Source organism: Rhincodon typus, chromosome 10 (genome assembly GCF_021869965.1).
Source record: "Rhincodon typus isolate 14 chromosome 10, sRhiTyp1.1, whole genome shotgun sequence".
Classification (NCBI taxonomy): Eukaryota; Metazoa; Chordata; class Chondrichthyes; order Orectolobiformes; family Rhincodontidae; genus Rhincodon; species Rhincodon typus.
Window position 1 is genome coordinate 36,057,036 of NC_063341.1, and position 16,479 is coordinate 36,073,514.

At 38.6% G+C, this 16,479-nt stretch overlaps 1 protein-coding gene across 1 annotated transcript in view; it reads right to left on the bottom strand.

Annotated features, from left to right (window-relative positions):
* dab1a (DAB adaptor protein 1a) overlaps positions 1-16,479 on the bottom strand; it is a 342,801-nt gene that overhangs the window by 59,968 nt on the left and 266,354 nt on the right. Inside the window, 4 exon segments of the mRNA XM_048602085.1 lie at positions 796-1,028; positions 2,956-3,462; positions 3,695-3,821; positions 5,467-5,559. Of these exon segments, the coding sequence (XP_048458042.1) occupies positions 796-1,028; positions 2,956-3,462; positions 3,695-3,821; positions 5,467-5,559 (960 nt within the window).

Consider the following 16,479-nt stretch of genomic DNA (forward strand, 5'->3'; position numbering starts at 1 on the left):
ATTTTGTTTCTGATTTACAGCATCCGCAGTTCTTTCAGTTTTTATAAGGTTCTGACTGTTACTTTAGCTTTCCATATGTATGGAAAAGCTCTTAAAAGTCTCTTTTTTTATATTCCTGGCTAGTTATTCTCATTGTTTATTTTTTCTCTTTTTCTAACAAATTTTGGTTCCCCTTTGCTGGTTTCTTAAACTCAGAAGCTTGCTTTGTAATATTATCTGTAACTTACATAAAAAGACATGGTTGAATCTTTCTAGTTGAGATTTTTTAAAAAATGAAATGTATTCTTGTTAAACATATAAGATTCATTACTATAAATTTGTCCCAATTCTCAGAAGGAAAATCCAGTAAAATGTGTGAATTATACATACTAGTCTGACTCGTATTGTGTGCTTCATAATGGAGCTTAGTTGTAACAAATATGTTCATTTCCAAACATCCTTTTTTAAAATTGTTTGTTTTCATGGCTATATGGCTATATCTTTTAGTTAATTTCCTAACCTACCTTAAGTAGTTCTCCCCTCATACAATTGATTCTGTTTAAGACTCTTGTTTGCGACTGGATTATTTGATTAACATCTTAACATGGAATTAAATTCTATTGGAGTTTTACGCACTTGGAATTGTGATACTTAGAAGCTCTTATAATTGACATTAGACGCCTAGTAAGTAAGCTTTCTCTTCCGAAGTACTAACTGCTTTAGCTTTTGATGTTCTAAATCCAGCCAAAAAACAAAAGAAACAAAAATGGTGCAGGAGATGGCACTACCTCTACTGCTTGTTGCTTGAATACTTACATTTACTTGCAACTTGCTGGTGGTTTGGTTGTCCAACTCATCCCCCAATTGGCCAGCGGGAGTAGGCTCACTGGGATTCTCAGTTGGTGACCTGGATGGAATATTCTGGTGACAAGATGTAGTGGGAGAAGTCTGAAGGGGAGAAGCAGCTGGCGTGCTCTGAGGAGGAGATGCCTCAGGTGTGTGCTGACGAGATGCCTCAGGTGTGTGCTGATGTGGAGATGAAGTTGGAGCTTCATGGAAGACAAGAAAACAGTAAGTAATAACAAATAAAACTGATTCCCAAAGCAAGCTATTTAATAGTTTTAAAATAAATGAACAAAATCTTCTAAAATTGTTATGAAGTCCACTTTTCAACAAATAATGTATCGTATACATGCTTAAGTCGAGTCCAACTTTGCTGAGTGTGTGCTGTTGAACTTGCAACATTTTATTTTTTTACATCTTTACTTGGACTTTGTGATGCTTAAAAACTCTCAATTTGAGAACCACTTATTTATTTGTGTTCTTGTTTGTACTGCATGTTTTTAATTAACAGGTATTTTGCTTTAGTATTGTGAATTACAAATCCAAATATTTTGTTTTATGTGCACTTCCTCTTACTATGTTACAAACATGTAAAGAATCTTTGGCCCCACAAACCTACTCCACTTAATTGTGATGCCATGCATGTCACAATATATACCACTACACTGCCCAAAACCATACAACCTCCTAGGAGAGGTATTAAACTGGATTAATAAACCCAGGTCAATTTAGGGGGAAAATACAGAAGATTCTTCATCAATATATCTTGATGATCAAAGCTAATCTAGGATATCTCTTGTTCACTATATTCACTGCAGTACCAATCATTTGAAAGGAGTGATGTCTACCACAACCAAAAACTGGCTCAGCTCTCGTCTGAAGAAATTCAATGAATTGGCATCCAGTACATAAAATAGCAACCTATTCCAGAGAATCACTGTTTTCTATTAAGATTTATTGACTTATTTTTTACCATGATTTAATATATATATATCTTATTCATTTTCCCTTCCTTATATGAACTTTGCAAACTCATTTCTCCGAACATTGCTAATTCATTTAGGACTGGTTAATCCCTACACCTCTTAATCTTGGCGATGTGCCACATTATGGGCATTGATTCTTTGTGTAGATTTTTGTTTAAAAAGAACACACACATGACATAACTGTGATTTCAAATAGCAAACATATTTTCAGGAAGAACAAATTAATGAGGAACATTAAATATATCCCATCAGTAAATCCATCATTAAAAATTAATTTAATTATTACATTTTGCTTGCTTATATTGTTCTGGGAGAAACAGATATTAAAGATTCTGCTTCAACTACACTAAAACACCACTCACTGATTTCTTTCACTAGCTTTTGGAAAACAAAAAGACTGAAAAGAAGAATAATGCTGCTCTATGAGGCTTGCAATCTTGGATCCTTAGTGTCTGTAATGTAATAATGATCCATACCTCTTTGGTATAGCTAACATTAAAAAAGCCATGGAGTTTGTAAAGAACATTAAATCAAATAGTAGACAGAACACCAAAAACAGTTAGTTGGATTTTCAGAACCAGTGCCTACTTTCTGAATTGTATTTAATTAATATGTTCATCCCTAATATTGATACAAGATTTTGCTTGCATTTCTTTCCGAAAATTATATTCTTGATAATTTCTCTTCCATGATAAAAGTGATTAAATTAAGGAAAGTGAAATTTTGAATGTTCAAATGACTCAATGGGTAATGCACCTCCTAGCATGACATATAGTCATAGAGAGAGTCTTCCATAATCCTGAAGTATGATGGGAGTTTTACATATTGGCCTCATTGGGACAGGAAAAAAATAAACAACCAGCATCCTGATCTCCACTCAGTGAGCCATGCTGAAAATTCATACGTGTGGATATCAAGCATAGAGAGGATAAACTCAACTGTGATTTCAACCCATGTTCAATAGGCTACTAACTATCAAATGTTTAGGTTTATATTGTGATGAGGCCATTAAAATAAGGTATTGAAAAATGAAAGGCATTTGTGGAACCATATCTCAGCACAAGGGAGGAAAATTATCAGAGGAAAAATAGTTTTCTCATGATCACACATGATTAAAGGAAAACATAATAACTGTTGAGAAACTTACGTGAATTGGTTGATGATGGTGTGGAATTGGAGGTTGCTGGAGTTAGATTTAACTGAGAGATATCAAAGTCATCAGCATCATCTATCTCCTGTGCCACCCCGACTTTGTTAAAATAGCTTGTGAAGGCCTCTGAGGTGCACGAGAGTGATGGCTGCTCGTTTCTTCTAGATGGCACTACTGGGGGTTTGACCATCTGGAATTCTTTAAACATTTCCTTCCCCATTTTCTGTTTTGGCTTCTCTTCTTGATGACTGGCAATTGTTGGTTGACCAGCAGATAAGGCTGCTTTGAACATGGCAGTTTGTAGTGGCATAGGAGTTTGTGCTGACATGAATACAGTAGGCTGGAATGGGCTTCCAACAGGAGCCCACTGCTGCTGAACAGCAAATAAGGTAGGTTGGCCCCATGCTGTTGACTGGACCCCAGCTAACAAAGGATTGATGATATTTTGAGCACTTGATTGTTGCGCCCAGACTGCAGGTGGCACTGCTCCCATTGTGACATATCCTGTCAGAATGAACAATGAAGAATACTGTTACAACACGTGCTATGTCAATGACATATTAAATAAGGCATTCCTCAGAAGATAAACAAAGGTGAGAAGAATTAATTATACAGCTGATTATATATGACTGCTAGAAGGAATGGACTTAACATATTTAATTTAACACTTTGCTTGATCCAGGAATTGTTCACTAACTTTTCCCTATCATAACACTAACCAAAGTTTTATTCTTACCTGTGGGCACACCAGCCGTGTTGAAAGGAACAGATCCAAACAAGTCAGGTCTTCCTGTTGGTTGAGCACTTATAACTCCAGGGGCAAACGTGTCTGGCCCAAGGGCATTTGCAGGTGATGCTGGTGTCTGAAACAAGATACAAATGATGCAGATTTAATGATACTGCCACCTCGATGAGATATTTAACGTTCAGATTTAACAACTATTAAACATAACTCCTAAATCAACTAACAAAATACTTCTCTGTTCTTCAAGTTTCAACAATTACACAAAACATTAAGAATGAAGTATTTAGTTTCAGAAAAGTTCAAAATATTGTATTGTTTTCCATTTATCTAGAATTAAATCATGCAAATAAAATTCCATTCATTCTCTCTTAATTCCATTTCCTGTCAGCTTTGCTATGAAACCATCTTAACTAAATGGAAAAGTTTGCCATTTATGCACTCATTTGAAAATTACAAACTAAATTTCAGGAACACGAATGCTGCTTCCTGGAGTCTTGACTGTTATAAACAAACTTTTGGCAATACAAAATCCCAGCAACAAATGGATGAAAGTAATACTTAACAGCACTCATTATGAAATTTATATCCATCCTTTGTAAATATCATCCCAAACAACCATCAATTCCAAACCATTTAATCTCATACAAATTCTCTGAAAAGCTGCTCAAAATATCTGGCACACTTTAATGATTGTAAAATTTTATGTAAAAACTTAAAAATGTAACCTTAGGCATTGATTGAGTAATGCCCTTATTTGTATGCAGTCAACAATCATAGAACATACAAAGAAGGACCAAGAGTAGGTCACTCAGTCCTTCAAGCCAGCTCTGCCTTTCAATAAGATCATGACTGAGCTGATTTTAACCTCAACTCTACACATCTGCATAGCCCTGATTATTTTTCTTCTCCTTGGAAATCAAAAATCTATCTACCTCTGCCTTAACAATATTGAAAGATTCTGATATACTGCCTTTTGAAGAAGGGCATTCCAAAGACTCACAATTCCTGAGGGAAAAAAAAATGTTGCCTTATGTTTGTTTTAAGTGGGTGCTATCATATTTTTATACTATGATCCCCAATTCTAGATTCTCTCACAAGAGGAAAAATGCTCTGAACATTCACCTGGTCAAGTCGCCTCAGGATCTTCTATGTCTCAAATCATTCACCCCTGACTCTTCTAAGCTCCAGAAGATACAGGCCTAGCCAGTCTAGCCTTTGCTTAGAAGGCAATCCACTTAGGTCAGATATTATTCTAGTAAACTTTCTCTGAACTGCTTCCAACAAGTTAACATCCTTCCTAAAGTATGACCAGTACTGTACACAATGTTCCAGATGCGGTCTCACTGATTCCCTGCATAACTAAAACATAAGCCCCCTATTCTTGTATTCAATTCCCCTTGACATAAACCACAGCATTTTATTAGCTTTCCTGATTACTTGCTGTAACTGCATGCTAAGCTTTTCAGATTAATCGCTAGGACACTCAGATCTCTCTGCATGTCAGAGCTCTGCAAAAGCTTGCCCGTTTAGATAATATGCTTCTTTTTTATTCTTTCTGCCAAATGGACAATTTCACACTTTCCTTTTTTAAATATCTAAAGAAACTTTTCCTATCTGATTTTATATTTTTAGATAATTTTCTCTCATACTCTAATTTTTGCCTCATTAATCTTTTACTAATTGTTTGCTGCACAGCTGTATAGCTATAAGGATTTCTGTAAGAATTTAAGCAACATCAATTAATATTTAAAAATGGCACTTACCCCAAGTGATGTAATGTCAGGAGGTGTAGACATATCACCAAAGAGGTCTAACTGATGAATTGTCTGCAAGAAAAATACCAGATTGATCACTGTCTCATTGGAACATGTGCAACAGTATTGCCATGGCATTATAATATACATTTTTGAAATACATATTGTGACTATTAACAATTCAGTGTGGTGCCATACGGAAAGTAATTAGACTCACCAAACTTCCTTAAAAGGGTGTATCAGGTTTTGATGACTGATAACGTTGACACAATTGTATAAAGCTCTACTGCAGTGTATGAGAAGGCCCATCACAACTTCTCAAGACAAATAAGGGTAGGGTAATAACAGCCAGTCTAGCCAGTTGAACCCACATCCTCAGACGTATTGCAAAATATAAAAAATTCTTCAATACATTTCTCCAAGACATACTTCCTTGTACTTGCATGGCGTCAGGTACGTGCAATCACACCCATTGCAAATTACCAATAATGACTGGCGCTTACAAAAGGGCTTTTAGTGCAGCTTAGACATTTGATTAAAAACATAAATTGCTGGAAAAGCTCAGCAGGTCTGGCAGCATCTGTGGCGAGAAATCAGAGTTAATGCTTCGGGGTCCAGAGACCCTTCCTCAGAACACATCTTCTAGATATTTGACTAGTTGACCAAGAGAAAATCTAGGCAAAGATTCATGTACATGAAATTGTGGAACAGCCTGTCTAATTATAGAATCATAGAATCATAGAATCCCTACAGTGTGGAAACAGGCCCTTCGGTCCAACAAGTCCACAACGACCCTCGGAGCATTCCACCTAGACCCATCCACCTGTAACCCACCTAATCTACATATCCCTGAACACTATGGGCAATTTAGTATGACCAATCCACCTAGCCTGCATATCTTTGGACTGTGGGAAGAAACCTGAGCACCCGAAGGAAACCCATGGAGACAGGGGAGAATGTGCAATATCCACACAGACAGTTGCCTGAGGGTGGAATTCTGACAGGGCATCAACATATGTCCACAGACATTAACATTTCCACATATATCATTAAACATGAATGTGTAGAGAGGGATGCCGGTTTAATTTTCTTCCTAACTAATCTAGGGATACTGATGTCCACTGTAATCTCTTTCATACAACTGAATAGAATTCAGGTTCCTTTCTTTCTGTTCTATACAATATGTGATGTAATAATTGACTAGATCAGCAGGGGGAAGTATTGGTCTGGTTATTTGTTACAACTTCTTTGAAAGCATTTAAAAAGCATATAGAAACACAGGACTTAGTCAGATATGCAATATGCCATGAAACCTAGCAAGTTCTCTTGTAGCATTTTACCAAACTTGCCTCATTAATTACTTATCACACTCCTGTGGCATATTTCACATCTGACTTCAATCCGCCTTACCAGGTGCCATTCCCACAACAACACGGTATTCAGTGAATATCCATCAAAACACTGGGATCCTGTGCGCCTGCACCATCTGTAAAAGGCCAGTGTGCATCTGGACTGGCACTGGCATTCTGAAGCTGCCTTGCTCACTGACAGAGTCCAAATATAGCAGGGAAGGGGAAAATGGCATCATCATTCTCCAACAGGGGCATGAAGGTATTGTTTGAGGGTACAGTCCAGAGCTGAGGTGCCATCTTGCTGGAGGATTGGGCAGAGAAGGCTATGACACCCTAACAGCTTGATCTGAGGTCACTACCTGGGTCAGTGCCACCTCCAGGGAGTGTAGGAATGGCCAGTAGTGCCACAGGGTCAATGGCCTTCTCTAGTCCACCAAAGTAAGTGCCACACTTTTCTCTTTGTTACATCACATTCATTCTATCTCTGCCACCCCACCCATTTCCCACCAAAGCTCTGATGCTCTTACTATTGCAGACACCACCTTCCTTCACTTGTTCTTGTTTACTCCAACCTCACATACCACTATCCCTGCATGCCCTCCCTGAAGACTGCCTCCTCAGCTCTTCAGAACACCTATTTCGCACATCCACCATCATTAACTGACGTGTCAACAACTGAGACCTCACTCATTCCCTCCCTTTCAGCCATTACAACAGAAGACAGCCAACAAATAGGGTAAAGTACGTCTGTATGGGTGAGGAAGTGCCAAACATCAGGGATCCTGAATATTAATGAGGTGAGTTGTGCCATTAGCAAGGCATTTAACAAGGAAAAATCACCATCAATTAGCATTTCACAGCTGCCTAGTAAGACTCTCTGCAAGCCATTTGTGAAAAGCATAAAAGATGATGCAAGTTTCTCCCCACATCAAGATGGGCCTTGCCACAATTGTTGCCTGATTTTGCTACACATCTCACTTTAGTCCTTGTTGCTCAGGCCTCTACAATATACCATCCATTATACTCTTGAATTTCAAGAAGTCCCACTTATTGCCATTAGTGTGACAAAGTGTAACACCTGTCCGCTCATTTACTTTGATTCGGATACATGTCAAGTTGTGGGGATAGTGACGTTTGAATATTCTGGACGGCTGAGTAAGAATTCCTCAGATGTGCCCATTTCAACATTACTCTGTAATGTCTGAGCCATTTAGGTGGCAGGATGGAGGGAGAATAAGGGGCAGAAAGTTAGTGCTGCCATCATCATTCAGGAAATTCACACATGCCCACTTTTGGGCAAATGAGAAACACAGGGCAATCCCTATGCCTGAATAGCTAGGCCAAAGGTATAAATGCAATTGGACTTCAGACCTCTTTTCAATTTAGCCAATGAATTTTAAGGAATAAGAGGCAACTAACCAAAAAAAATGATCAAAGTTGAGATCAAAAATCAAGATCGAAGGAATTGTGAGGAGTACTCTGTCACCTCCTGGCTCCATATTTAAGTAAGTATACATTTAAAATGTACATCCTCATTTAAAAGCAACAGATGGGCTGCCTCAGTGTGTAACAGATTTAAAGTGGACTCCTCTAAATGTCATTAGACTAAGAATTATAGACTACTACCAAAAATTTAATCCTTGTTTATGCTATTTATTTGGATATTACAAATATGACACGTGGTGCACTTCTGGCTTGACTATTCCAATGCTCTCCTGGATGGGCCACCATCAATCACCTTCTGTAACCACCAGCTCAACTACAGCTTTATTTCCTGCAGTGACCTCTGCTATACCCTTGATCAGTGTTGACTCAGCTGTGACTTCCTATCAGTGAGGCAGTTTCACAGCAGAGACATGGAGCTCGAGTTTTAGACCCTGTAGAGGTGGACAACAAGCAGATGTGGTCTGAAAATACCGGATGTATTGGGCATGCGGTGGCTAATTTTCCGACCCTGCTACTGACACTGGCCATTTTTGCTGAGGCAGGTGGAGGGCCTGTGCAGATACCACATATTTTTGAAATAAACCAAACATGTTATGACACATCTCTGGAGCAAGTGGAACTTGAATGCCTGCTTTCTGACTAAAATGTAGGTTGAGCCACAAACGCCCTGCACAGACACCTATCCAGAGTAAGGCAGGTAACCAATTAATCTCATTGGTAGCCTTATTAATAAGGCTCAGAGCAGGCTGAGTGCTTCTTTTTGTCTGAGTGGGATTTTTTTTGATGTAATGAGTAACAGTTTAACTGCCTGGAAGCAGGAGATCATCAGCAGCCTCTTGTCCCCACATTCCATGAAATCTATTTTGAATTTAAGATTGAAAACAGTTGTCAGTGGGCATTCATACACTGAAATAAGTATCTTCTCATTTTCTACCCTCTGCCACTCTCGCGATCCAGAGCCTACCTCTCATCTTCAACTGGATAGGGCAACTGTCTTCATGCAAATTAAGGAGTCTCCAGCCAAAATCATCATTGCCAACTGCAAAAATGCCCATTGCCCTGGACATTTAGGACTAGAAAACAGTCTCCTACCCTGATGCAAAACTCCATCCTATTGTAATACTACCAAGGAAGTGAAGAAATAACTGGGTATCATCAGTGTGCATATAAAAGCTGATCCTCCAGTTGCAGATGTTACTCTGAGGTAGATGAGGCTTTTCGTAATAACCCATTTCATAATTTTTAAATTTGTGTAAGTACACCTCTTTGATTTTCCCCATATTTGTTAACCTCGAAAACTAATAAGTGGTTACTAATAATACCTAACGTAGCCCTTTAAATGGTAACAACTTAAACCAGGCAAGTTCAGTTTAAGACATGGTGAGAAGTAATTACTTCTTGATTATTGTATCAACTAAGTTTACTGAAAATAAATGACATAATAATAATGCTATTAGTATTGGGATAACTTACTTCAGTCACGGAGTAAATGCATATTGGGAGGTGATGGCAAAGTGTTATTATTGCTAGACTATTAATCTAGAGATTTGGGTAATATTCTTGGGAACAAGTGAAAACAGAAATTGCTGGAGAATCTCAGCAGTCCAGCAGCATCTGTCAAGAGAAAACAAAGTTAACTTTTTGAATCTTGTGACTATTCTTCAGATTCTGAAGAAGGGTCACAGGACTTGAAATGTTAATTCTTGTTTTCTCTACACATGCTGGGTTTCTCCAGCAATTTTTGCTTTGGTTTGTTTCAGATCTCCAGCATCCGCAGTTTTTTCATTTTAACATTCTGGGGTTCTGGGTTCAACTCTGCCAATGCAAGTGGTGGAGTATCAATTTAATAAATATGGAGTTAAAAATCAAATTATGGCCATAAAACCATTGACGATTGTTGGAAAATCCAACTGCTTCACTAATACCCTTTAGGGAAGAAAACTCGAGTCCTTACCTGATCCAGCCTACATGTGACTCCATATCTATTACAATGTCATTGACTCTTAACTGCCCTCTGGGCAATTAGGGATAGGCTATGATTGATGGTCTAATCAGTGATGACCACATCCCATGACTGAATATTAAAAAATGAATATACTGATAAGTAGAACAATAAGCTCAAGGAAACTCTTGATAGCCCATCCTAAACACTAGAGGTGAGAAATAATTATAACAATCAGTTTATGAAATCTAAATAGTATTACTCTTATTATTATTACTGGCTTGAAATTAAGCCGCATTATTCCTGGAGTCATCACAAAATTTAAATATTTTAACAATTACGCAGAATTACTCAATTTGCTTGACTTTAAGGTACACATTTACAGAAAGCACAGACCAGGTTTCTGTAATTAATAAGAATTAAAATTTATTAGAAGTAAACAGGTTCTAACGGCAGATAAACACTTGTGAACTACTGTCACATTACTGTATTAGTTTAAAGTCTTGCCAACTTATAAACTCCCTTTCTACACACATATACGGGCACACACGTAAAGAATAGGTGTTTGAGAGGAGGGAAAGACTGGGAATGCAGTACGTTGCTCCCATCCACAGAGTTTGCTGAGATGATCCTTTCTGCTGATCAGAACATTGGTTCTCGATTTCCCTTCTTCAAGTACTTTCACACATTTGCAGGTGGCACAGGATGACTGTTTCACACTTCGAAAACATCTCTGACCTATTAATTTAAAGTCACAGCTTATCAGCAACTGATGAGGGAAAATAAACTAGCTATCTTCAAACTTGAGATGCTTTTTACTGCAGAGCACAAACGGTTCTTTTTATCCAAGAGATCTGATGGCTTCTGCTAATCTCATTCACATCCCCAAGCTGTTTGTAAACTATTTGGGAGCCAAACACATACTTGTTGGCAGGCAGGAAGTCTTTATCATCAATAACTGGTCACTAATTCACAAATCAATTAGTTACTTGTTGCCAGCCAAATCTCCATTCATACACAGCCCTTGGCTCCACCTCGACTGCAAATCTTCTTCACCTCCCTGCTTGAACATGCAGCAGTGTAAAAAGCACTTACAATGAGTGTCAGCTCACTTGCTTTTAAAGTGTCTAACAATCTTACAACAAACCTTGGCTTTTAAACCAGTCCTTTTGATATTTTAGACTTCTTTCAAAAATACAGGAAAATAAAAGGTACAGTCTGCTGGAGAATAACTATAAGCAAATTAATCAAATTTCTCCACAGATTATGTTGGATTTCTTAAACATAGTATCCAGTAATTAAGTTAGATAGAAGCACCATCATATTTATAAGCTACCTTACTCTTTCAACTGTTTGGAAAGTCTTCCTCTTGTTCCAAATCCTACAACAGTTGTATTGTTCCTGTTTGTAATTCAATGATTCTAACACTGAGAAAATAAGTTGATTACTGAATTGGACAGATGGTCATGTTGTAATCCAGGGATTAGATTGATGAAGGTATATCCTGAATTAAAAACTCTTCACTTACAGATCAGTGTCTAAATCTCTGTAACCTGGCCAGCCTTTTGCCCTATCCTAAGCTTTGTGAGTAGGTTACATTTCAGTCTGACATCTGAACAGTGAGTCTCCTAAGCAAACACAAAGCTTTCCTTTGCATTATTATCAATGTTTCCATTCCATTGTCTTTTCCACCCTCCATGTCAGATTCAATTTGATATTTCACATATTTATCCCTCTCTGTCTCTTTCCATTTCACTCCATATACTCTCTTCCATATGAACATATAAAGTAGGAGTAGAAGTAAGCCACTCAGTCCTTCAAGCCTGCTCAGTTATTCAATGAATACATCTTTGATCTCCTTTCTGTGATTTCTCTCCACTGGTACTCTCTTTGTGCCCCCACTATTCTTTAGACTTCATCTCTAAGTATGTGTTCTCTACACACTTTTGCTCTTGAATCAGTGTTTAGTCCTCCACTTAACATTTAGGGAAGAGATAGATCTCTTCTTTAACTATTCTCATTATTTCTTCCATACACTGGCAATTCCTGAGGGATTAAACCAGAGTATCTTGTAGCAGTTGCCTTCTTAGATGGGAAATTAATCTCAGGATAGTTCAATCAGTCAATCTAGGTTGTCCCAACAGCAGCATCTACTGGCACGAGATTAGAAACATTCAAAATTGAGAGATGTGAGGAGAATGTAGTCTTTCGAATAGATTGCTGATTTTCCACATCAATTGCAGACAATTAAACAGTGGGTTCTAAATGTCAACTATGACTGAAAAGGTCACAATTGGAAATGTATTCTTTCCTTTTTATTCCTAAATTATTTTTCAATTTGACTTTTCAATACTGACTAATTTGACTGGATCAACTGTCAATCAAAACACGTTGTTACCTTCAAAACTTCAAAAAGGTCACCTTAAAATCTCTATTTAATAGGAGTAACATAACTTCAGCTTTTCTTCATTACGTAAATTCCTGATATCAAGATAACCTTTACTAATTGCTTCAGTACCCTCTCAAGAATATGAATACAGAAATAGTCACTTTTTCAAAAAGCAAGTGAATAAAAATTCTGACGTTTCGGGCCTAGACTCTTCTTCAGAAAAGGGGGAGGGGAAGGGGGTCTGAAATAAACAGGGAGAGAGGGGGAGGCAGATAGAAGATGGATAGAAAAGATAGGTGGAGAGGAGACAGACAGGTCAAAGAGGCGGGGATGGAGCCAGTAAAGGTGAGTGTAGGTGGGGAGTTAGGGAGGAGTTAGGTCAGTCCAGGGAGGATGGACAGGTCAAGGGGGTGAGATGAAGTTAGTAGGTAGGAGATGGGGGTGGGGACTGAGGTGGGAGGAGGGGATAGGTGGGAGGAAGGACAGGTTAGGGAGGCGGAGACGAGCTGGGCTGGTTTTGGGATGAGGGGAGATTTTGAAACCTGTGAAGTCCACATTGATACCATTGGGCTGCAGGGTTCCCAAGCGGAATACGAGTTGCTGTCCCGCCTCTTTGACCTGTCTGTCTCCTCTCCACCTATCTTCTCCTCTATCCATCTTCTATCCGCCTCCCCCTCTCTCCCTATTTATTTCAGAACCCCCTTCCCCTCCCCCATTTCTGAAGAAGGGTCTAGGCCCGAAATGTCAGCCTTCCTGCTCCTCTGATGCTGCTTGGCCTGCTGTGTACATCCAGCTCTACACCTTGTTATCTCAGATTCTCCAGCATCTGCAGTTCCTACTATCTCTGAATAAAAATTCTCATTGAAGAATAAGAACTGGAGCTTTGAGATCATCATAAAAATCTTCAGTGTGAATCAGCATAAACATGAAAGAAGATTCAGAGTTAGCAGTTTGGACGTAACTGAGGATGGAAATGAAATGATAGAGAGAAAGATATAGAAGGAAAAAGAGGTATCAGGCTTGTGCACAGGAATGCACAGATGACTGAAATGCAACAACAGAAAGATTAGTGAATGAGTCTACAATGACTGAGGCAGCAAAATTCAGAGAAGTTGCAGTTGGGATAATCCAGTTCAGAGGTATGGGCAAGACAATAATGTAGTTTCTTCATTCAAACACTGCTACCATTATGATATGAACTGGATGTTTCCCTGTTTGTTAGCCCTTGTAACATATACCATGTAGAATTGAATCTTGTTTCCAATTGTCTTGAAATTTATCAACAACTTGAATTATTAACACTGTTCTAAGTCTCAGACTATTACTAACTCTACATAGTCCTGTCTTCCACTCTAACTCATCAATAATAACCTGTTGTCCATGTCCAATCAAAGATTTTCTCATCACCCCTCTACCTGCTAATGTACATTTGAATACTGCTCCCCAAAATCTCAGATACAAAATTCATATCCTCCTGTTCAATTTCCTTCTGCTTCACTGCTGCCAAGTTCTGTGACTTTCATTGGTTGTCCAATACTACCCCACCGTCTCCTCTGTTTCTTTGATTCTGGCCTCATTTTTTCCCTCTTAATTCTTTATTATATAAATAGCAGTTGTGTCTTTTTCTTGACCTCTTCACTTCTCCCTCCTCCTTTAAGAGGTTTCTTAAAATCTACTCTAAAATAGGCACTCATTTTAATTTAATTATTATGCCCTTCAAGTGTCTTGGCATATTTTTCTGCTCAAAGACTTTATATACAGTAATTGCAAGGTGCTGTCATTGAGATAAGGACAATTCGGGAAAAACACAAATGAGGAAATCAAGTCTTCGAAGCAGCTTTATCTCTGGAGGAGATGTAAGTGCTTCATCTTAGTTCAGGTGCTTACTCTGTGGGCAATATTTGCGAAAACCATGAAATAATTGTCCCTTTGAAAGACTGAAGGTAGGAAGTTTTTCATTGGCCCTTTGAAGGCAATGTACTGATTTAGCCTTTTCACTGCAAGAGAATGGAGATTGTGAACAGTGAGAGTTTGTGATCTAGACTAAATAAGTGAATAGATGAGACATCAGCCAAAAAAAAATTGATGGTAAGTACAGCTAGTGTTTGGAATATGAAGAGGTAACAATAATCTTTATTGAGCAATAAATTTTAAAAATTCTTCCATGATTGCCCGTTAAATGAATTTAAGTGATTTAAATAACACATTGACAAGAATTGAAAACAATGTGAGTTGGTGACTATCGATAATTGTTCACATGCTAATTTTTGCACATCAATTTCTTTTCAAAAATCAACTCTTAAATGTTTCTGTGTTTGTGCCAAGGTGTGTTGGTGGTATTTATTTCCCAGACTTAGTTTATCTAAGAAGGTCTCCTTCTTGAGTAGTAGCTTGTTTGGCCCAAAAACAAATTTGCTGGAAAAGCTCAGCAGGTCTGGCAGCATCTGTGGAGGAGAAAACAGAGTTAACATTTCGGGTCCGGTGACCCTTCCTCAGAACTGACGACGGCTGGGAAAACGTCAGTTTATATGCAGAAAATAGGGAGGTGGGTGGGGTAGGGAGTAAGCGATAAGATAGAGCCCAAAGAGAGAGAAAGACAGTTGGACAGACAAAGGAGTTGCTAACGATCAGGCTGGGAGGGTGAATCATTGTTCATGGGGACTGTTAGTGACTAACAACAGGGGGTGTGTAGTGGCAGGCTATGCGGTAACAAACACCCCCTACTCACCCCCTGTTGTTAGTCACTAACAGTCCCCACGAACAACTATTCACCCTCCCAGCCTGATCGTTAGCAACTCCTTTGTCTGTCCAACTGTCTTTCTCTCTCTTTGGGCTCTATCTTATCGTTTAATGCCTACCCCACCCACCTCCCTATTTTCTGCATATAAACTGACGTTTTCCCAGCCACCGTCAGTTCTGAGGAAGGGTCATCGGACCCGAAACGTTAACTCTGTTTTCTCCTCCCCAGATGCTGCCAGACCTGCTGAGCTTTTCCAGCAACTTTGTTTTTGTTCCTGATTTACAGCATCCGCAGTTCTTTTGAAGGTTTTTACTTAGCTTGTTTGGCCACTTCATAATCAAACACTTTCATATGGGTATGGAGTTACAAATGGGTAAGACTGGTTTGCTCTGTTTCCTAAAAGAAATGAGTAGTTTAATTTTATAACTTAATCACCCTTAATAACTTAATCAACTTTTCTGATTGCAACTTCTTATTTCAAGAATTTCTGAAATGAATTCAAAATGTCATGATAGGATTTCAATTCACATTCTGGATTTTAGCCCATGCTTCTGAACTACTACATTGGAATTTTAATTGTACAGTTACTACTCATATCTTGTGTATTTTGAAAATTTAAGGTTGTAAGTAAGCCTAAGGGTGGAATTTCTCTTCTCAGGATAAGTGACATGACAGGCCTGCAAAATGGGAGTCACCAGGTTGGATTTTCTCATGCAATTATTTTATTTCAGGCTTGTTACATATGAGATGTATGCTTGGGTAAAGGCATAATTTTATTACCAGGCAGGCAGGAGGTTCTGTATACTCATTCCACCCCTGTTAACCTCTCACTGCAAGGGCCTTCTGGGCTCCATATTTAAAAGGCACTTGGGCAGCACTTCATTTTCTGCATGCCAGGATTACTGATTGGTGTTGTATCTGGGCCCTCCCCTTATCCTGGTGATGGCAGAAAAGAGGCAGAAGCCAGTCCCAAAAAATTATTGGTTAGTCCCTATATTTGCTCCTACAGGGTGAAGGACACCCTATTCTCCAGGGATAGTAACACAAGACCATTCTGCCTCATAAAGGCAGGAGTGGAGTGGCTGAGGTTTTCATTGTGCAACAAACACAGATACATGACAGGTAAGAGGATAAATGTTCTCCTGCAGACTGC